At 51.0% G+C, this 20,413-nt stretch overlaps 1 protein-coding gene across 1 annotated transcript in view; it reads left to right on the top strand.

Annotated features, from left to right (window-relative positions):
* Window positions 1-1,015: 1,015 nt before the first annotated feature.
* Window positions 1,016-20,413, top strand: part of LOC140374705 (thyroglobulin-like) — a gene marked incomplete at its 5' end in the record, with an annotated part of 48,456 nt that continues 29,058 nt past the window's right edge. The window contains 14 exons of the mRNA XM_072461697.1: window positions 1,016-1,177; window positions 2,158-2,301; window positions 6,819-6,983; window positions 9,846-9,950; window positions 11,937-12,040; window positions 12,127-12,232; window positions 12,686-12,892; window positions 13,350-13,520; window positions 15,477-15,560; window positions 17,614-17,835; window positions 17,925-18,098; window positions 18,205-18,319; window positions 18,392-18,580; window positions 19,224-19,480. Coding sequence (XP_072317798.1) covers window positions 1,016-1,177; window positions 2,158-2,301; window positions 6,819-6,983; window positions 9,846-9,950; window positions 11,937-12,040; window positions 12,127-12,232; window positions 12,686-12,892; window positions 13,350-13,520; window positions 15,477-15,560; window positions 17,614-17,835; window positions 17,925-18,098; window positions 18,205-18,319; window positions 18,392-18,580; window positions 19,224-19,480 — 2,205 coding nt within the window. The remainder of the gene's footprint in view (window positions 1,178-2,157; window positions 2,302-6,818; window positions 6,984-9,845; window positions 9,951-11,936; window positions 12,041-12,126; window positions 12,233-12,685; window positions 12,893-13,349; window positions 13,521-15,476; window positions 15,561-17,613; window positions 17,836-17,924; window positions 18,099-18,204; window positions 18,320-18,391; window positions 18,581-19,223; window positions 19,481-20,413) is intronic.

Here is a 20,413-nt window from a genome sequence, read left to right on the forward strand (position 1 = left end):
GGTTTAGTCCTGGTTTAGACCTGGTTTAGTTCTGGTTTAGACCTGGTTTAGACCTGGTTTAGACCTGGTTTAGACCTGGTTTAGTCCTGGTTTAGTCCTGGTTAATCCTGGTTTAGACCTGGTTTAGTCCTGGTTTAGTCCTGGTTTAGTCCTGGTTTAGTCCTGGTTTAGACCTGGTTTAGACCTGGTTTAGTCCTGGTTTAGACCTGGTTTAGTCCTGGTTTAGTCCTGGTTTAGACCTGGTTAATCCTGGTTTAGACCTGGTTTAGTCCTGGTTTAGTCCTGGTTTAGTCCTGGTTTAGACCTGGTTTAGACCTGGTTTAGACCTGGTTTAGTCCTGGTTTAGTCCTGGTTTAGTCCTGGTTTAGTCCTGGTTAATCCTGGTTTAGACCTGGTTTAGTCCTGGTTTAGTCCTGGTTTAGTCCTGGTTTAGACCTGGTTTAGTCCTGGTTTAGACCTGGTTTAGACCTGGTTTAGACCTGGTTTAGTCCTGGTTTAGTCCTGGTTTAGACCTGGTTTAGTCCTGGTTTAGACCTGGTTTAGTCCTGGTTTAGTCCTGCTTTAGACCTGGTTTGGACCTGGTTTAGTCCTGGTTTAGTCCTGGTTTAGTCCTGGTTTAGTCCTGGTTTAGACCTGGTTTAGACCTGGTTTAGACCTGGTTTAGTCCTGGTTTAGTCCTGGTTTAGACCTGGTTTAGTCCTGGTTTAGACCTGGTTTAGTCCTGGTTTAGTCCTGCTTTAGACCTGGTTTGGACCTGGTTTAGACCTGGTTTAGTCCTGGTTTAGTCCTGGTTTAGTCCTGGTTTAGTCCTGGTTTAGACCTGGTTTAGTCCTGGTTTAGACCTGGTTTAGACCTGGTTTAGACCTGGTTTAGACCTGGTCTCTGGTTCTTGCAGGGGCCCAGTCTGTGGGATCAGACAGTCCGAAGAAGGCGGAGTCAGGTGAGCTCTGCACCAATCACATGTCAGATCTCAGGTTATGTCAGATGCCCTGGTGAAGAACATGGTGTGTTCCAGCCGTGTTCCTGAACCGCACGCACTTCCTGGACGGCGTGCAGGGCATTCTGGGTAACATGATGACATCACAGACGATGTCAGGGCTGCGGCTGGTTACCGTGACGACGCCAAAGTTCAGCTGCACAACGGGATTCAGCCTCAGCACCGACCGAGACGCCTGTCGTGAGTCCAGGACCAGGACCAGGACCAGGACCAGGACCAGGACCAGGACCAGGACCTGGACCAGGACCAGGACCAGGACCAGGACCAGGGCCAGGACCAGGACCAGGACCAGGACCAGGACCAGGACCAGGGCCAGGACCAGGACCAGGACCAGACCAGGACCAGGACCAGGACCAGACCAGGACCAGGACCAGGACCAGGACCAGGACCAGGACCAGGACCAGGACCAGGACCAGGGCCAGGACCAGGACCAGGACCAGGACCAGGACCAGGACCAGGGCCAGGACCAGGACCAGGACCAGGACCAGGACCAGGACCAGGACCAGGACCAGGACCAGGACCAGGACCAGGACCTGGACCAGGACCAGGACCAGGACCAGGACCAGGACCAGGACCAGGACCAGGACCAGGACCTGGACCAGGACCAGGACCAGGACCAGACCAGGACCAGGACCAGGACCAGGACCAGGGCCAGGACCAGGACCAGGACCAGGGCCAGGACCAGGACCAGGACCAGGACCAGGACCAGGACCAGGGCCAGGACCAGGACCAGGACCAGGACCAGGACCAGGGCCAGACCAGGGGTCTCTGTGTCTCTAATGTATCTCACATCTCTCATGTCTCTCATGTCTCTGTGTCTCATGTCTCTGTGTCTCATGTCTCTGTGTCTCTCATGTCTCTCATGTCTCTCATGTCTCTCATGTCTCGGTGTCTCAAGTTTCTGTTTCTCTCATGTCTCTGTGTCTCATGTCGCTCATGTCTCTCATGTCTCTCATGTCTCTCATGTCTCTGTGTCTCATGTCGCTCATGTCTCTCATGTCTCTCATGTCTCTCATGTCTCTGTGTCTCATGTCTCTGTGTCTCTCATGTCTCTCATGTCTCTCATGTCTCGGTGTCTCAAGTCTCTGTTTCTCTCATGTCTCTGTGTCTCATGTCTCTCATGTCTCTCATGTCTCTGTGTCTGATGTCTCTCTCCTCAGTGCTGTGTCCTCCTGGGACCTTCTCCTCGTCGGGGAAGTGTCTCTTCTGTCCTTCAGGGACATATCAGGACCACGAGGGACAAAACTCCTGTGTCACATGTCCCCGAGGCTCGTCTGGGACTGGAGCATCGTCTGTCCAGCAATGTGAGTCCTTTAGAGACAAGTTTCAGACCCTGTTTCAGACTCTGTTTCAGACTCTGTTTCAGACCCTGTTTCAGACTCTGTTTCAGACTCTGTTTCAGACCCTGTTTCAGACCCTGTTTCAGACCCTGTTTCAGACTCTGTTTCAGACTCTGTTTCAGACCCTGTTTCAGACCCTGTTTCAGACCCTGTTTCAGACCCTGTTTCAGACTCTGTTTCAGACTCTGTTTCAGACCCTGTTTCAGACTCTGTTTCAGACTCTGTTTCAGACTCTGTTTCAGACCCTGTTTCAGACTCTGTTTCAGACTCTGTTTCAGACCCTGTTTCAGACCCTGTTTCAGACCCTGTTTCAGACTCTGTTTCAGACCCTGTTTCAGACTCTGTTTCAGACCCTGTTTCAGACTCTGTTTCAGACCCTGTTTCAGACCCTGTTTCAGACCCTGTTTCAGACCCTGTTTCAGACTCTGTTTCAGACTCTGTTTCAGACCCTGTTTCAGACCCTGTTTCAGACCCTGTTTCAGACTCTGTTTCAGTCCCTGTTTCAGACTCTGTTTCAGACTCTGTTTCAGACTCTGTTTCAGACCCTGTTTCAGACTCTGTTTCAGACTCTGTTTCAGACCCTGTTTCAGACCCTGTTTCAGACTCTGTTTCAGACCCTGTTTCAGACTCTGTTTCAGACTCTGTTTCAGACCCTGTTTCAGACTCTGTTTCAGACTCTGTTTCAGACTCTGTTTCAGACCCTGTTTCAGACCCTGTTTCAGACCCTGTTTCAGACTCTGTTTCAGTCCCTGTTTCAGACTCTGTTTCAGACTCTGTTTCAGACTCTGTTTCAGACCCTGTTTCAGACTCTGTTTCAGACTCTGTTTCAGACTCTGTTTCAGACTCTGTTTCAGACCCTGTTTCAGACCCTGTTTCAGACTCTGTTTCAGACTCTGTTTCAGACTCTGTTTCAGACTCTGTTTCAGACCCTGTTTCAGACCCTGTTTCAGACTCTGTTTCAGACTCTGTTTCAGACCCTGTTTCAGACTCTGTTTCAGACCCTGTTTCAGACCCTGTTTCAGACTCTGTTTCAGACTCTGTTTCAGACTCTGTTTCAGACTCTGTTTCAGACTCTGTTTCAGACCCTGTTTCAGACCCTGTTTCAGACTCTGTTTCAGACTCTGTTTCAGACCTGTTTCAGACTCTGTTTCAGACTCTGTTTCAGACCCTGTTTCAGACTCTGTTTCAGACTCTGTTTCAGACCCTGTTTCAGACTCTGTTTCAGACCCTGTTTCAGACTCTGTTTCAGACCCTGTTTCAGACCCTGTTTCAGACTCTGTTTCAGACCCTGTTTCAGACCCTGTTTCAGACCCTGTTTCAGACTCTGTTTCAGACTCTGTTTCAGACTCTGTTTCAGACCCTGTTTCAGACCCTGTTTCAGACTCTGTTTCAGACTCTGTTTCAGACCCTGTTTCAGACTCTGTTTCAGACCCTGTTTCAGACTCTGTTTCAGACCCTGTTTCAGACCCTGTTTCAGACCCTGTTTCAGACCCTGTTTCAGACCCTGTTTCAGACTCTGTTTCAGACTCTGTTTCAGACTCTGTTTCAGACCCTGTTTCAGACTCTGTTTCAGACCCTGTTTCAGACTCTGTTTCAGACTCTGTTTCAGACTCTGTTTCAGACCCTGTTTCAGACTCTGTTTCAGACTCTGTTTCAGACCCTGTTTCAGACTCTGTTTCAGACTCTGTTTCAGACCCTGTTTCAGACCCTGTTTCAGACTCTGTTTCAGACTCTGTTTCAGACCCTGTTTCAGACCCTGTTTCAGACCCTGTTTCAGACCCTGTTTCAGACCCTGTTTCAGACTCTGTTTCAGACTCTGTTTCAGACTCTGTTTCAGACCCTGTTTCAGACTCTGTTTCAGACCCTGTTTCAGACTCTGTTTCAGACTCTGTTTCAGACTCTGTTTCAGACCCTGTTTCAGACTCTGTTTCAGACCCTGTTTCAGACCCTGTTTCAGACTCTGTTTCAGACCCTGTTTCAGACCCTGTTTCAGACCCTGTTTCAGACTCTGTTTCAGACTCTGTTTCAGACTCTGTTTCAGACCCTGTTTCAGACTCTGTTTCAGACTCTGTTTCAGACCCTGTTTCAGACCCTGTTTCAGACCCTGTTTCAGACTCTGTTTCAGACCCTGTTTCAGACTCTGTTTCAGACCCTGTTTCAGACTCTGTTTCAGACTCTGTTTCAGACCCTGTTTCAGACCCTGTTTCAGACCCTGTTTCAGACCCTGTTTCAGACCCTGTTTCAGACTCTGTTTCAGACTCTGTTTCAGACTCTGTTTCAGACCCTGTTTCAGACTCTGTTTCAGACCCTGTTTCAGACTCTGTTTCAGACCCTGTTTCAGACCCTGTTTCAGACTCTGTTTCAGACCCTGTTTCAGACTCTGTTTCAGACCCTGTTTCAGACCCTGTTTCAGACTCTGTTTCAGACCCTGTTTCAGACTCTGTTTCAGACTCTGTTTCAGACCCTGTTTCAGACTCTGTTTCAGACTCTGTTTCAGACTCTGTTTCAGACCCTGTTTCAGACCCTGTTTCAGACCCTGTTTCAGACTCTGTTTCAGTCCCTGTTTCAGACTCTGTTTCAGACTCTGTTTCAGACTCTGTTTCAGACTCTGTTTCAGACCCTGTTTCAGACCCTGTTTCAGACCCTGTTTCAGACTCTGTTTCAGACCCTGTTTCAGACTCTGTTTCAGACCCTGTTTCAGACTCTGTTTCAGACCCTGTTTCAGACTCTGTTTCAGACTCTGCTTCAGACTCTGTTTCAGACCCTGTTTCAGACTCTGTTTCAGACTCTGTTTCAGACCCTGTTTCAGACTCTGTTTCAGACTCTGTTTCAGACTCTGTTTCAGACCCTGTTTCAGACCCTGTTTCAGACTCTGTTTCAGACTCTGTTTCAGACTCTGTTTCAGACTCTGTTTCAGACCCTGTTTCAGACCCTGTTTCAGACCCTGTTTCAGACTCTGTTTCAGACCCTGTTTCAGACCCTGTTTCAGACCCTGTTTCAGACCCTGTTTCAGACTCTGTTTCAGACTCTGTTTCAGACTCTGTTTCAGACCCTGTTTCAGACTCTGTTTCAGACTCTGTTTCAGACCCTGTTTCAGACCCTGTTTCAGACTCTGTTTCAGACCCTGTTTCAGACCCTGTTTCAGACTCTGTTTCAGACCCTGTTTCAGACCCTGTTTCAGACCCTGTTTCAGACTCTGTTTCAGACTCTGTTTCAGACTCTGTTTCAGACCCTGTTTCAGACTCTGTTTCAGACTCTGTTTCAGACTCTGTTTCAGACCCTGTTTCAGACCCTGTTTCAGACTCTGTTTCAGACTCTGTTTCAGACTCTGTTTCAGACTCTGTTTCAGACCCTGTTTCAGACCCTGTTTCAGACTCTGTTTCAGACTCTGTTTCAGACCCTGTTTCAGACTCTGTTTCAGACCCTGTTTCAGACCCTGTTTCAGACTCTGTTTCAGACTCTGTTTCAGACTCTGTTTCAGACTCTGTTTCAGACTCTGTTTCAGACCCTGTTTCAGACTCTGTTTCAGACTCTGTTTCAGACCCTGTTTCAGACTCTGTTTCAGACTCTGTTTCAGACTCTGTTTCAGACTCTGTTTCAGACTCTGTTTCAGACCTGTTTCAGACTCTGTTTCAGACTCTGTTTCAGACCCTGTTTCAGACTCTGTTTCAGACTCTGTTTCAGACCCTGTTTCAGACTCTGTTTCAGACCCTGTTTCAGACTCTGTTTCAGACCCTGTTTCAGACCCTGTTTCAGACTCTGTTTCAGACCCTGTTTCAGACCCTGTTTCAGACCCTGTTTCAGACTCTGTTTCAGACTCTGTTTCAGACTCTGTTTCAGACCCTGTTTCAGACCCTGTTTCAGACTCTGTTTCAGACTCTGTTTCAGACCCTGTTTCAGACTCTGTTTCAGACCCTGTTTCAGACTCTGTTTCAGACCCTGTTTCAGACCCTGTTTCAGACCCTGTTTCAGACCCTGTTTCAGACCCTGTTTCAGACTCTGTTTCAGACTCTGTTTCAGACTCTGTTTCAGACCCTGTTTCAGACTCTGTTTCAGACCCTGTTTCAGACTCTGTTTCAGACTCTGTTTCAGACTCTGTTTCAGACCCTGTTTCAGACTCTGTTTCAGACTCTGTTTCAGACCCTGTTTCAGACTCTGTTTCAGACTCTGTTTCAGACCCTGTTTCAGACCCTGTTTCAGACTCTGTTTCAGACTCTGTTTCAGACCCTGTTTCAGACCCTGTTTCAGACTCTGTTTCAGACCCTGTTTCAGACTCTGTTTCAGACTCTGTTTCAGACCCTGTTTCAGACTCTGTTTCAGACTCTGTTTCAGACCCTGTTTCAGACTCTGTTTCAGACTCTGTTTCAGACTCTGTTTCAGACCCTGTTTCAGACTCTGTTTCAGACTCTGTTTCAGACCCTGTTTCAGACCCTGTTTCAGACCCTGTTTCAGACTCTGTTTCAGACCTGTTTCTGTTTCAGGTGAGAGGGAGTGTCAACAGCGCAGGGGGCGGTGCTCAGAGTCAGGTGACTTCCTGCCTGCGCAGCCTAACATTCTGTCCCGAACCTGGGGGTGTGTCACAAAAGAGGAGGTGTGGCTTCAGTGGACCAATAGTGACACAGCTCTGACAGACAAGGAGTGCACAGGTGACCAATGAGAATCCAGCTCTTGCTCATGCATTGATCACTTAGCAACACGACTCTGAAGTCACATGTTCTAGCGCCACCCTGGATGCTATTTGTCTTCTGTCACGCCCCTAAACCCTCTGTGACTGTGGTCAGCAGGGACCAGTCCACATTCCAGACTGAGGCGGAGCTGTTTCAGGGTGTTAGCAGCTAATGCTAGTGGCTATGCTAATAAATGTTAGCGTACTGCAAACATTTTTAAGGAGCCTCATTCCAAACTGTCCGGGTGATATATTTTAGGATCAGACACAAAGTTTGTGCATGTCCGGTGCAGAGGGCGTGTCCGGTGCAGAGGGCGTGTCAGGTGCAGAGGGCGTGTCAGGTGCAGAGGGCGTGTCAGGTGCAGAGGGCGTGTCCGGTGCAGAGGGCGTGTCCTGTGCAGAGGGCGTGTCCGGTGCAAAGGGCGTGTCCGGTGCGAGGGCGTGTCCGGTGCAGAGAGCGTGTCAGGTGCAGAGGGCGTGTCAGGTGCAGAGGGCGTGTCAGGTGCAGAGGGCGTGTCAGGTGCAGAGGGCGTGTCAGGTGCAGAGGGCGTGTCAGGTGCAGAGGGCATGTCCGGTGCAGAGGGCGTGTCCGGTGCAAGGGCGTGTCCGGTGCAGAGGGCGTGTCCTGTGCAGAGGGCGTGTCCGGTGCAAAGGGCGTGTCCGGTGCGAGGGCGTGTCCGGTGCAGAGGGCGTGTCCTGTGCAGAGGGCGTGTCCGGTGCAAAGGGCGTGTCCGGTGCAGAGGGCGTGTCCGGTGCGAGGGCGTGTCCGGTGCAGAGGGCGTGTCCTGTGCAGAGGGCGTGTCCGGTGCAAAGGGCGTGTCCGGTGCAGAGGGCGTGTCCGGTGCGAGGGCGTGTCCGGTGCGAGGGCGTGTCCGGTGCAGAGGGCGTGTCCTGTGCAGAGGGCGTGTCCGGTGCAAAGGGCGTGTCCGGTGCAAAGGGCGTGTCCGGTGCAGAGAGCGTGTCCTGTGCAGAGGGCGTGTCCGGTGCAAAGGGCGTGTCCGGTGCAGAGGGCGTGTCCGGTGCAGAGAGCGTGTCCTGTGCAAAGGGCGTGTCCGGTGCAGAGGGCGTGTCTGGTGCAGAGAGCGTGTCCTGTGCAAAGGGCGTGTCCGGTGCAGAGGGCGTGTCCGGTGCAGAGAGCGTGTCCTGTGCAGAGGGCGTGTCCGGTGCAGATTTGCCGCTCCTTCAACCCTTTGACTTTTCACTTTTATCTGCTGTTTTTTCATGACTTATGCAAACAGCATGTGACGTCTGCGACATGTGACCACACATAAGTCACGTGATCAAATACACCAATAGCATTAAGCATTAACCGTTAGCAGTTGCACTTAGCATCAGCCCTCAAAAGCTCAAGTTGTGACTAATCAAACACATTTAGTCAAAGCCTCGTTAAAAGATGTGTAAAAGGCTAACTGTCCTCTGAGCTAAAGGCTAACTGTCCTCTGAGCTCAAGGCTAACTGTCCTCTGAGCTCAAGGCTAACTGTCCTCTGAGCTCAAGGCTAACTGTCCTCTGAGCTCAAGGCTAACTGTCCTCTGAGCTCAAGGCTAACTGTCCTCTGAGCTCAAGGCTAACTGTCCTCTGAGCTCAAGGCTAACTGTCCTCTGAGCTAAAGGCTAACTGTCCTCTGAGCTAAAGGCTAACTGTCCTCTGAGCTAAAGGCTAACTTTCCTGCTAAAGGCTAACTGTCCTGCTAAAGGCTAACTGTCCTCTGAGCTAAAGGCTAACTGTCCTCTAAGCTAAAGGCTAACTGTCCTCTAAGCTAAAGGCTAACTCTCCTCTAAGCTAAAGGCTAACTGTCCTCTAAGCTAAAGGCTAACTGTCCTCTAAGCTAAAGGCTAACTGTCCTCTGAGCTAAAGGCTAACTGTCCTCTAAGTTAAAGGCTAACTGTCCTCTAAGCTAAAGGCTAACTGTCCTATAAGCTAAAGGCTAACTGTCCTCTAAGCTAAAGGCTAACTGTCCTCTGAGCTAAAGGCTAACTGTCCTCTAAGCTAAAGGCTAACTGTCCTCTAAGCTAAAGGCTAACTGTCCTCTAAGCTAAAGTCTAACTGTCCTCTAAGCTAAAGGCTAACTGTCCTCTAAGATAAAGGCTAACTGTCCTCTAAGCTAAAGGCTAACTCTCCTCTAAGCTAAAGGCTAACTGTCCTCTAAGCTAAAGGCTAACTCTCCTCTAAGATAAAGGCTAACTGTCCTCTAAGCTAAAGGCTAACTGCCCTCTAAGATAAAGGCTAACTGTCCTCTAAGCTAAAGGCTAACTGTCCTCTAAGCTAAAGGCTAACTGTCCTCTAAGCTAAAGGCTAACTGTCCTCTGAGCTAAAGGCTAACTGTCCTCTGAGCTAAAGGCTAACTGTCCTCTAAGCTAAAGGCTAACTGTCCTCTAAGCTAAAGGCTAATTGTCCTCTAAGCTAAAGGCTAACTGTCCTCTAAGCTAAAGGCTAACTGTCCTCTAAGCTAAAGGCTAACTGTCCTCTAAGCTAAAGGCTAAATCTCCTCTAAGCTAAAGGCTAAATCTCCTCTAAGCTAAAGGCTAACTCTCCTCTAAGCTAAAGGCTAACTCTCCTCTAAGCTAAAGGCTAACTCTCCTCTAAGCTAAAGGCTAACTCTCCTCTAAGCTAAAGGCTAACTGACTTTAACACAAATCAGACGATTATCATGAAAGAAATTATAAATATGTTAATGATTTAATTTGAGGATTTCCTTCAATGAATAAGAAAGGTTTGATTTGAGAAACGTCCGGAGCCGGAGCTGAGTGAAAGTCTGATCATCGCCCAATGTTAATGAACCAGCTCTGACTCCGCCCCTCTCTGACTCCGCCTTTCTCTGACTCCGCCCCTTCTCTCCTCAGCTCTCGCTAACTTCCTGTTCCTGTCGGACTCTGAGGTTCAGTTTGGATCAGACGAGACCCAGATCCTCAGGACTGTGTCCACAGACCGGACCAGCTGCCTGCGAGGTACTGAACCCTGAACCTGGTGTTGTCCCGGTGTAGTCCCGGTTTAGTACTGGTGTAGTCCTGGTTTAGTACTGGTGTTGTCCCGGTGTAGTCCCGGTTTAGTACTGGTGTAGTCCTGGTGTAGTCCTGGTTTAGTACTGGTGTAGTCCTGGTGTAGTCCTGGTTTAGTACTGGTGTAGTCCTGGTGTAGTCCTGGTTTAGTACTGGTGTAGTCCTGGTTTAGTACTGGTGTAGTCCTGGTTTAGTCCTGGTTTAGTCCTGGTTTAGTCCTGGTGTAGTCCTGGTGTAGTCCCAGTTTAGTCCTGGTGTAGTCCTGGTGTAGTCCTGGTGTAGTCCCAGTTTAGTCCCGGTGTAGTCCCGGTGTAGTCCCGGTGTAGTCCCGGTGTAGTCCCGGTTTAGTCCTGGTGTAGTCCTGGTTTAGTACTGGTGTAGTCCCGGTGTAGTCCCGGTGTAGTCCTGGTTTAGTACTGGTGTAGTCCTGGTTTAGTACTGGTGTTGTCCTGGTGTAGTCCCGGTGTAGTCCCGGTGTAGTCCTGGTTTAGTACTGGTGTAGTCCTGGTGTAGTCCCGGTGTAGTCCCGGTTTAGTACTGGTGTAGTCCTGGTTTAGTACTGGTGTAGTACTGGTGTAGTCCTGGTGTAGTCCTGGTTTAGTCCTGGTGTAGTCCTGGTGTAGTCCCGGTTTAGTCCTGGTGTAGTCCCGGTGTAGTCCCGGTTTAGTACTGGTGTAGTCCTGGTTTAGTCCTGGTGTAGTCCTGGTTTAGTCCTTGTGTAGTCCTGGTGTAGTCCTGGTTTAGTACTGGTGTAGTCCTGGTTTAGTCTTGGTTTAGTCCTGGTGTAGTCCTGGTTTAGTCCTGGTGTAGTCCTGGTGTAGTCCTGGTGTAGTCCCAGTTTAGTCCCGCTGTAGTCCCGGTGTAGTCCCGGTTTAGTCCTGGTGTAGTCCTGGTGTAGTCCTGGTGTAGTCCCAGTTTAGTCCCGGTGTAGTCCCGGTGTAGTCCCGGCTTAGTACTGGTGTAGTCCTGGTTTAGTACTGGTGTAGTCCTGGTGTAGTCCTGGTGTAGTCCTGGTTTAGTCCTGGTGTAGTCCTGGTGTAGTCCCGGTTTAGTCCTGGTGTAGTCCCGGTGTAGTCCCGGTTTAGTACTGGTGTAGTCCTGGTTTAGTCCTGGTGTATTCCTGGTTTAGTACTGGTGTAGTCCTGGTTTAGTCCTTGTGTAGTCCTGGTGTAGTCCTGGTTTAGTACTGGTGTAGTACTGGTGTAGTCCTGGTTTAGTCCTGGTTTAGTCCTGGTGTAGTCCTGGTTTAGTCCTGGTGTAGTCCTGGTGTAGTCCTGGTGTAGTCCCAGTTTAGTCCCGGTGTAGTCCCGGTGTAGTCCCGGTTTAGTCCTGGTGTAGTCCTGGTGTAGTCCTGGTGTAGTCCCAGTTTAGTCCCGGTGTAGTCCCGGTGTAGTCCCGGTGTAGTCCCGGTTTAGTCCTGGTGTAGTCCTGGTTTAGTACTGGTGTAGTCCCGGTGTAGTCCCGGTGTAGTCCTGGTTTAGTACTGGTGTAGTCCTGGTTTAGTCCCGGTGTAGTCCCGGTTTAGTACTGGTGTAGTCCTGGTTTAGTACTGGTGTAGTCCCGGTTTAGTCCCGGTGTAGTCCCGGTGTAGTCCCGGTTTAGTACTGGTGTAGTCCTGGTTTAGTCCTGGTGTATTCCTGGTTTAGTACTGGTGTAGTCCTGGTTTAGTCCTTGTGTAGTCTTGGTGTAGTCCTGGTGTAGTCTTGGTGTAGTCCTGGTGTAGTCTTGGTGTAGTCCTGGCTTAGTACTGGTGTAGTCCTGGTGTAGTCCTGGTGTAGTCCTGGTGTAGTCTTGGTGTAGTCCCTGTGTAGTCTTGGTGTAGTCCTGGTGTAGTCTTGGTGTAGTCCTGGTGTAGTCTTGGTGTAGTCCTGGTGTAGTCTTGGTGTTGTCCTGGTGTAGTCCTGGTGTAGTTCTAACACCGGTGTTTGTGTTCAGAGTGTGCACTGGACTCGTCCTGTCACCATGTGGCGCTGTTGAGTGAACAGTGTGAGATGTACAACACGAGCCCCGAGAACACCGAGTGCACCACCGCCCCACAGGTAACCCCGCCCACTGTAGACCGGGTTTAGTCCTGGTTTAGACCTGGTTTAGATAAATCTTAGTTTTTGTCTTGTTTTGTCCACAGACTAAAGGGTTTCTGGGTAATCCTGAGGTGGAGCATTTCGATTGGCTACACTGCTCTGTGAAGGTGAGAGGTGGATCCTCAGGTCGACAGGTGTTCAGAAAGACAGGTAAGCTCAGGCCCCGCCCAGTCTGACCTTTGACACGCAGCTGTTTGACCTGGTTTATGGCTCATGTGTCTCAGTCGTCTCGTCGTGTGGAGCTGTTACGACGCGCTGCCTGAAGTCACCACTAGAGGCCAGTGTTAGTCCGGTCGCATGTTAAAGTTCTTCCACTGACACGTCACGTCTGTGGAGGGCGATCATGCTCCACTTTATGAGGCTGAATAAATAATATGACTTTTGTTTCTTTGAATGACAGAAATATGAACCATAAACCTGACCTCTGCCCCCTGACCTCTGCCCCCTGGCCCCTGACCTCTGACTCATGACCCATGACTCCTGACCTCTGAACCCTGACCTCTGACTCATGACCTCTGACCCCTGACTCATGACTCATGACCCCTGCCCCCTGGCCCTTGACCTCTGACACAGAGACTCTGAAACCTGGCTCTGGTTCTGCAGGAGACCGATACTCGTCCGGGTCCAAGTCTGAGTACTCAACCTCTGACCTGGTGACCCTGAAGAGGGCGGAGTCAGGTGTGTATCGGACTCAGGTGTTCTCGGCCAATCAGAGCGCTCGGTTGGACGTGGAGCGCTTCTGTCTGAGCGCGTGCAGAAGAGACGTTTGTTGCGAGGGCTTCGTGCTCAACGAGAACCGGCTCAACTCAGGTCAGACCAGAACCTGGTTTAGACCTGGTTTAGACCTGGTTTAGACCTGGTTTAGACCTGGTTTAGTCCTGGTTTAGACCTGGTTTAGACCTGGTTTAGTCCTGATTTAGTCCTGGTTTAGTCCTGGTTTAGTCCTGGTTTAGTCCTGGTTTAGACCTGGTTTAGTCCTGGTTTAGTCCTGGTTTAGACCTGGTTTAGTCCTGGTTTAGTCCTGGTTTAGTCCTGGTTTAGTCCTGGTTTAGTCCTGGTTTAGTCCTGGTTTAGTCCTGGTTTAGTCCTGGTTTAGTCCTGGTTTAGACCTGGTTTAGTCCTGGTTTAGTCCTGGTTTAGTCCTGGTTTAGTCCTGGTTTAGTCCTGGTTTAGTCCTGGTTTAGTCCTGGTTTAGTCCTGGTTTAGTCCTGGTTTAGTCCTGGTTTAGTCCTGGTTTAGTCCTGGTTCTGACCTGTTCTCCTCTCAGGTTCCATCATGTGTGGGTTCCTCAGAACTCCTTCAGTTCTCATGTGCTCGGAGCAGGACTGGGACGTGATTGGTCTAGGATCATCAAGTCGAGAGTGTGGGGCGGGGCTTAAGTACAACGAGAAACGAGGCAACTTCCTGTTCGACATCGGAGGAAACGCTTTCACTTTCAGTAAGTCTTTCATATTCACCTGAACTACAAAGACCATGATGCTTTGCTCCGCTTCATTGCAGCCGACAGGAAACACTGGCACTTTTGGACAGATCTGGACAGTTCATGTCCCACTAATTTGAACTAAATGAATGGTTTCCAGTCTTGACCCCAGTTTTATCCTGAATGTCAAAGAAGATTGTTTGAAGTAAACATCTGCCAAAAATAGATGTGACAAAATATAGCCGCAAGCGGCAATGATCGGCCCTCGCCACGCAAGAGGAGGCGGAGCTAACACGCCCCAATTTTCCTTTTTCCTTTTCACACATTTTTAGGTTGAGGTTAAACGCCCTGAAGGAGTTCTAGAAGTATAAAGTGTCAACATGTTCACACTGGAATAACATTTATGTCATCGCTACGGCAACGACATCACAATTACGACATGAGTCTGAGCGACGATTTTGATGGAGATGCCATAATTGAATTGTGTGTCAAATTTCGTAAAATGTCTCAAAACTAAACATTAAACCTCCATATAAAACCTGCAGGGGGCGCTGTGGCGCCACATTCATGTATTTCACTTCAAGTAGTTTTAGGGCAAAGAGTTTAACAACTGGTTCTAATTTGAGGCAAACGGCAGAAATGTAAAATGGACATTTCTGAACTTGCAGCTCCAGTTTGAGCCGCTCAGAGACCGTGACAGGGTCAAAGTCATGAAAGAACTTTGGACGTCCCACGCCTCAGCACCATTTTCACCCAATTTCAGCTTTTTAAGGCCGACGCCCTGAGGGGGAGGAGTTTGTGAAAGTACCACGTTTGTAAAAACTCCCGAGTCATGCTTAGCCATTTTTGAACCAATATGGCCGACATTTGGTTGGACGGACGACGTTGCCGTAATAATATTTGTTACTTCTCTTGTCTCCATCTGCCTCTGCGCCAAATGTCATGATTCTACATCAGATTTTATTTTTGTCATTTCCAACCTCTCGATGCATTTTTGGAGCATTTGTGGCTGAAGAGCCAATTATTTCATTCTAGAAAAGAGAGATAGCCAGAATGTAGAGGGGCGTGTCCCGAGGGGCGTGTCCCGAGGGGCGTGTCCCGAGGGGCGTGTCCTGAGGGGCGTGTCCCGAGGGGCGTGTCCCGAGGGGCGTGTCCCGAGGGGCGTGTCCCGATGGGCGTGTCCCGAGGGGCGTGTCCTGAGGGGCGTGTCCCGAGGTGTTTCACATTTTAAAAATATAATAAACTGCTCACTGACGGATACTTTCGTCAATTTTGAGTGGGCTCCGCCCACTTTGTGTAATTTTGGCATCACATGTTTTTATGAACGGAACGTGCAAGAGATGAAACGTGTTCATGAGACACTTAGAACAAACCAGTGCTTTTACACGCGTGTTTGGAAGCTTCACACGCCTCACGGGACTAATAACAGAATCTAAACATTCCATATCCTAAAGCCCTCACCTGACCTTAGAGTCTGATCACCTGACCTTAGAGTCTGATCACCTGACCTTAGAGTCTGATCATGTGACCTTAGAGTCTGATCATGTGACCTTAGAATCTGATCATGTGACCTTAGAGTCTGATCACCTGACCTTAGAGTCTGATCATGTGACCTTAGAGTCTGATCATGTGACCTTAGAGTCTGATCACCTGACCTTAGAGTCTGATCATGTGACCTTAGAGTCTGATCATGTGACCTTAGAGTCTGATCACGTGACCTTAGAGTCTGATCATGTGACCTTAGAGTCTGATCACCTGACCTTAGAGTCTGATCATGTGACCTTAGAGTCTGATCATGTGACCTTAGAGTCTGATCATGGGACCTTAGAGTCTGATCATGGGACCTTAGAGTCTGATCATGGGACCTTAGAGTCTGATCATGGGACCTTAGAGTCTGATCATGGGACCTTCGAGTCTGATCATGGGACCTTCGAGTCTGATCATAAATTGTATAATAATGTGTTTGATTGACAGGTGCCTCTGACGCAGCTCTGACCCAGAAGGAGGAAGGATACCAGAGCTCACTCGTGTCCTTCAGCAGTGTTCACCTCGAGTCAGGTACTGAACCCTCTGAGTCCTGAACCCTCTGAGTCCTGAACCCTCTGAGTCCTGAACCCTCTGAGTCCTGAACTGGTGAGTGGCCTCCTGCCTGAGGGGCGTGGCCTCTTGCCTGAGGGGCGTGGCCTCCTGCCTGAGGGGCGTGGCCTTCTACCTGAGGGGCGTGGCCTCCTTCCTCGCTGCAGAGATGGAAGTCTCTGTTTGGTCTCGTCAGCAGCTCCAGTTCGTCTGTTTTGTTGAGTGAGTGAACGTTGGAGATCAAGGTCCCAGCTCAGGGTCGAGGGCGTACGAGGGCGTTCAAGGGCGTTCGAGGGCGTTCAAGGGCGTTCGAGGGTGTACAAGGGCGTACAAGGGCGTTCGAGGGCGTTCGAGGGCGTACAAGGGCGTTCGAGGGCGTTCGAGGGCGTACGAGGGTGTACAAGGGCGTATAAGGGCGTTCGAGGGCGTATGAGGGCGTTCAAGGGGTACAAGGGCGTTCGAGGACGTTTGAGAGCGTACGAGGGCGTTCAAGGACATTCGAGGGCGTACAGGGCCGTACAAGGGCGTTCGAGGACGTTCAAGGGCGTTTGAGGGCGTTTGAGGGCGTTCGAGGGCGTATGAGGACGTTCAAGGGCGTATAAGGGCGTACAAGGGCGTATAAGGGCGTACAAGGGCGTTCGAGGACGTTCAAGGGCGTTTGAGGACGTTCAAGGGCGTATAAGGGCGTACAAGGGCGTTCGAGGGCGTATGAGGACGTTCAAGGGGTACAAGGGCGTTCGAGGACGTTTGAGAGCGTACGAGGGCGTTCAAGGACATTCGAGGGCGTACAGGGCCGTACAAGGGCGTTCGAGGACGTTCAAGGGCGTTTGAGGGCGTTTGAGGGCGTTCGAGGGCGTATGAGGACGTTCAAGGGCGTATAAGGGCGTACAAGGGCGTATAAGGGCGTACAAGGGCGTTCGAGGGCGTATGAGGACGTTCAAGGGCGTATAAGGGCGTACAAGGGCGTTCGAGGACGTTCAAGGGCGTTTGAGGACGTTCAAGGGCGTATAAGGGCGTACAAGGGTGTTCGAGGGCGTATGAGGACGTTCAAGAGCGTATAAGGGCGTACAAGGGCGTTCGAGGGCGTATGAGGACGTTCAAGAGCGTATAAGGGCGTACAAGGGCGTTCGAGGGCGTATGAGGACGTTCAAGGGCGTATAAGGGCGTACAAGGGCGTTCGAGGGCGTATGAGGACGTTCAAGAGCGTATAAGGGCGTACAAGGGCGTTCGAGGGCGTATGAGGACGTTCAAGAGCGTATAAGGGCGTTCGAAGGTGTATGAGGACGTACGAGGGTGAACGAGGGCATTGTTGTGGAAAAATATAATCTGGCCCTTTGCTTTTCAATTTGATTTAGTTCTAACACAGTCAACAGCCGGACACGACTCCTCTTGGCCTGGACATGTCCATGTCCGGACCTCCTGGAGTGACTAGGACGTCCCACGTTCTGTTTCACACTTGGACAAAGACAGCAAGACGTGTGAATTGAATTCATGCAAATGTTCTGTACTGTCTCCTTCCTGAAACCACTGTTTCATTTGCTCCTTGGTTCCTTTGTACCTGAGAGACCAGTGACCGGGAACTTCTGTGTGTGTGTGGTCATGTGACCTTCTGTGATTTAAGGAAGGGGACAGACATGGGACGGAGGGACTTGGGAGACACACATTTTTGGGAGCAGGCAAGAGACAGACACGTGGACTCGGCCTTCCCTGAGAATGAGTCCACACAAGTTTCTTTCTGATTCAGTCACAAGATTAAACAGTTTACTTTTGAAACCAGACAACTTTGTTCTTTGTCTTATCGAGAGATTTTTGCCACCACAGCATTCGAGGACGTACGAGGGCGTACAAACCCTAACCCTGAGGGGAGTGGTCTCCTGCCTGAGGGGAGTGGTCTCCTGCCTGAGGGGAGGGGCCTCCCGCTCGCCCTACTCGGCGGCGTCTCTCCCTTTTGGCCTCTTTTGAGTCATGGTTTAGATGTTGAGTTGTGTCTGCAGTGGATTTGGTGTAACATTTTGCTCTTCTGGTCTTTGTTTAGAGCCAAAGCCAGACTCTTTGGGATCCTGCCCCGGTCCTGAGTCTGGTCCTGAGTCTGGTCCTGAGTCTGGTCCTCCTTTAGACCGGTCAGTCCTGGACTCCTTCCAGCCTCTGTCTTTGGAGCAGGTGGACCTGAAGCCTCAGAAGAAACAGCCCAGTCTGACCTTCTGGTTCAATAAGAAGAAGTACAACTCCCAACATGCCCTGCTCTCCTGCCTCCAGCGTGAGTCCTGGTTCAGACCTTGTTCAGACCTGGTTTAGTCCTGGTTTGGACCTGGTTTGGACCTGGTTCAGACCTGGTTGTCTTCTCAGGGTGTCAGGTGGAGCCCTTGTGTTCGGTGGCAGACCTTCAGGACCTTCACGCTGGGTTCTTCTTCTGTGAGCTGTTCCCTGACACTGGAGTGTGTGGAGATTACGACAAACCTCTGCGTCGCCAGTGTCGCCCCCTGCTGCCTCGTACACCCAACAACACCTTCATTAAGACAGGTACGAACATGGGGCGACTCCAGGGCATCAGGTGTAATTCCGTAAGAGTCCATGTTGTGCCAGGGTCCCTGTCCTGGAGGCCTCAGGAACATCTCGTCTGTTGCAGTGGACTTGTCTGGGCCTGTGATGAGCTTCTACCAGAGAGTTCCCTTCAAGAAGATGGTCTCCTACTCAGTCCGGACCAGGATCCCGGTCCCAGAGACCACGCCTCTTTCTCAGGGGTAAGTCCAGGTCTAGTCCAGGTCTAGTCCGGGTCTGGTCCAGGACCCGGTCTCAGTCCAGACTCTCTTAAGGTTCCGGGAGTGTGAGCGTCGCTGTGACGAGGATCACTGCTGCAGAGGCTTCGGTCTGATCCAAGACCCAGAGTCCAAATCTGGACCTGGATCTGGACCTGGATCTGGACTGGTCTGTCTGCCCCTCATCAGCCTCGGAGTCCAGACCTGTCCCGAAAACCAGACCAGCTGGACCACCCAGGACTGCAGGTCAGAACCAGGACTGGTCTCTCTCTGGTCTCACCTGGTCTCTCTATGGTCTCTCTCTGGTCTCTCTCTGGTCTCACCTGGTCTCACCTGGTCTCACCTGGTCTCACCTGGTCTCACCTGGTCTCTCTGGTCTCACCTGGTCTCTCTGGTCTCACCTGGTCTCTCTGGTCTCACCTGGTCTCACCTGGTCTCTCTGGTCTCTCTGGTCTCACCTGGTCTCACCTGGTCTCACCTGGTCTCTCTGGTCTCACCTGGTCTCACCTGGTCTCTCTGGTCTCTCTGGTCTCACCTGGTCTCACCTGGTCTCACCTGGTCTCACCTGGTCTCACCTGGTCTCACCTGGTCTCTCTGGTCTCACCTGGTCTCTCTGGTCTCACCTGGTCTCACCTGGTCTCTCTGGTCTCTCTGGTCTCACCTGGTCTCACCTGGTCTCACCTGGTCTCTCTGGTCTCACCTGGTCTCACCTGGTCTCTCTGGTCTCTCTGGTCTCTCTGGTCTCACCTGGTCTCACCTGGTCTCACCTGGTCTCACCTGGTCTCTCTGGTCTCACCTGGTCTCTCTGGTCTCACCTGGTCTCACCTGGTCTCTCTGGTCTCACCTGGTCTCACCTGGTCTCACCTGGTCTCACTGGTGTCTCTCTCAGTCCCTCAGAGCTCAGGACGTCCCCGGAGCCTCTGGGCTGGTATATGAAGCCTGTGGACCAGTGGAGTTCTAGTCCTGGTCTGTGTCCAGACTTTGTCCTGCCTCTGACCAGGACCAGTCTGGACCGGGATCTTTGGAGTCCCATCTCTGGCCCCGCCCACCTGCTCGTGGACACCGCCCTCTCCACCTATGACATCATCCACCTGAGTCATGACATCAGCAAAGACCCAGACCAGACTCTGGACTGGTGCCTCCACGGTGAGTTTAGTCCAAACCAGGTCTAAACCCGGTCTGTCTCGGTCTAAACCCGGTCTGTCTCGGTCTAAACCCGGTCTGTCTCGATCTAAACCCGGTCTAAACCCGGTCTGTCTCGGTCTAAACCCGGTCTAAACCCGGTCTGTCTCGATCTAAACCCGGTCTGTCTCGGTCTAAACCCGGTCTAAACCCGGTCTGTCTCGATCTAAACCCGGTCTGTCTCGGTCTAAACCCGGTCTGTCTCGATCTAAACCCGGTCTGTCTCGATCTAAACCCGGTCTGTCTCGGTCTAAACCCGGTCTGTCTCGGTCTAAACCCGGTCTGTCTCGGTCTAAACCCGGTCTGTCTCGATCTAAACCCGGTCTGTCTCGGTCTAAACCCGGTCTAAACCCGGTCTGTCTCGATCTAAACCCGGTCTGTCTCGATCTAAACCCGGTCTGTCTCGGTCTAAACCCGGTCTGTCTCGGTCTAAACCCGGTCTAAACCCGGTCTGTCTCGATCTAAACCCGGTCTGTCTCGATCTAAACCCGGTCTGTCTCGGTCTAAACCCGGTCTGTCTCGGTCTAAACCCGGTCTAAACCCGGTCTGTCTCGGTCTAAACCCGGTCTAAACCCGGTCTGTCTCGTTCTAAACCCGGTCTGTCTCGGTCTAAACCCGGTCTGTCTCGGTCTAAACCCGGTCTAAACCCGGTCTGTCTCGGTCTAAACCCGGTCTAAACCCGGTCTGTCTCGATCTAAACCCGGTCTGTCTCGATCTAAACCCGGTCTGTCTCGGTCTAAACCCGGTCTAAACCCGGTCTGTCTCGATCTAAACCCGGTCTGTCTCGATCTAAACCCGGTCTGTCTCGGTCTAAACCCGGTCTGTCTCGGTCTAAACCCGGTCTAAACCCGGTCTGTCTCGATCTAAACCCGGTCTGTCTCGGTCTAAACCCGGTCT

The sequence above is a fragment of the Eucyclogobius newberryi genome, unplaced genomic scaffold (genome assembly GCF_026437365.1).
Source record: "Eucyclogobius newberryi isolate DKJ021-1_F unplaced genomic scaffold, fEucNew1.0.hap1 SCAF_30, whole genome shotgun sequence".
NCBI lineage: Eukaryota > Metazoa > Chordata > Actinopteri > Gobiiformes > Gobiidae > Eucyclogobius > Eucyclogobius newberryi.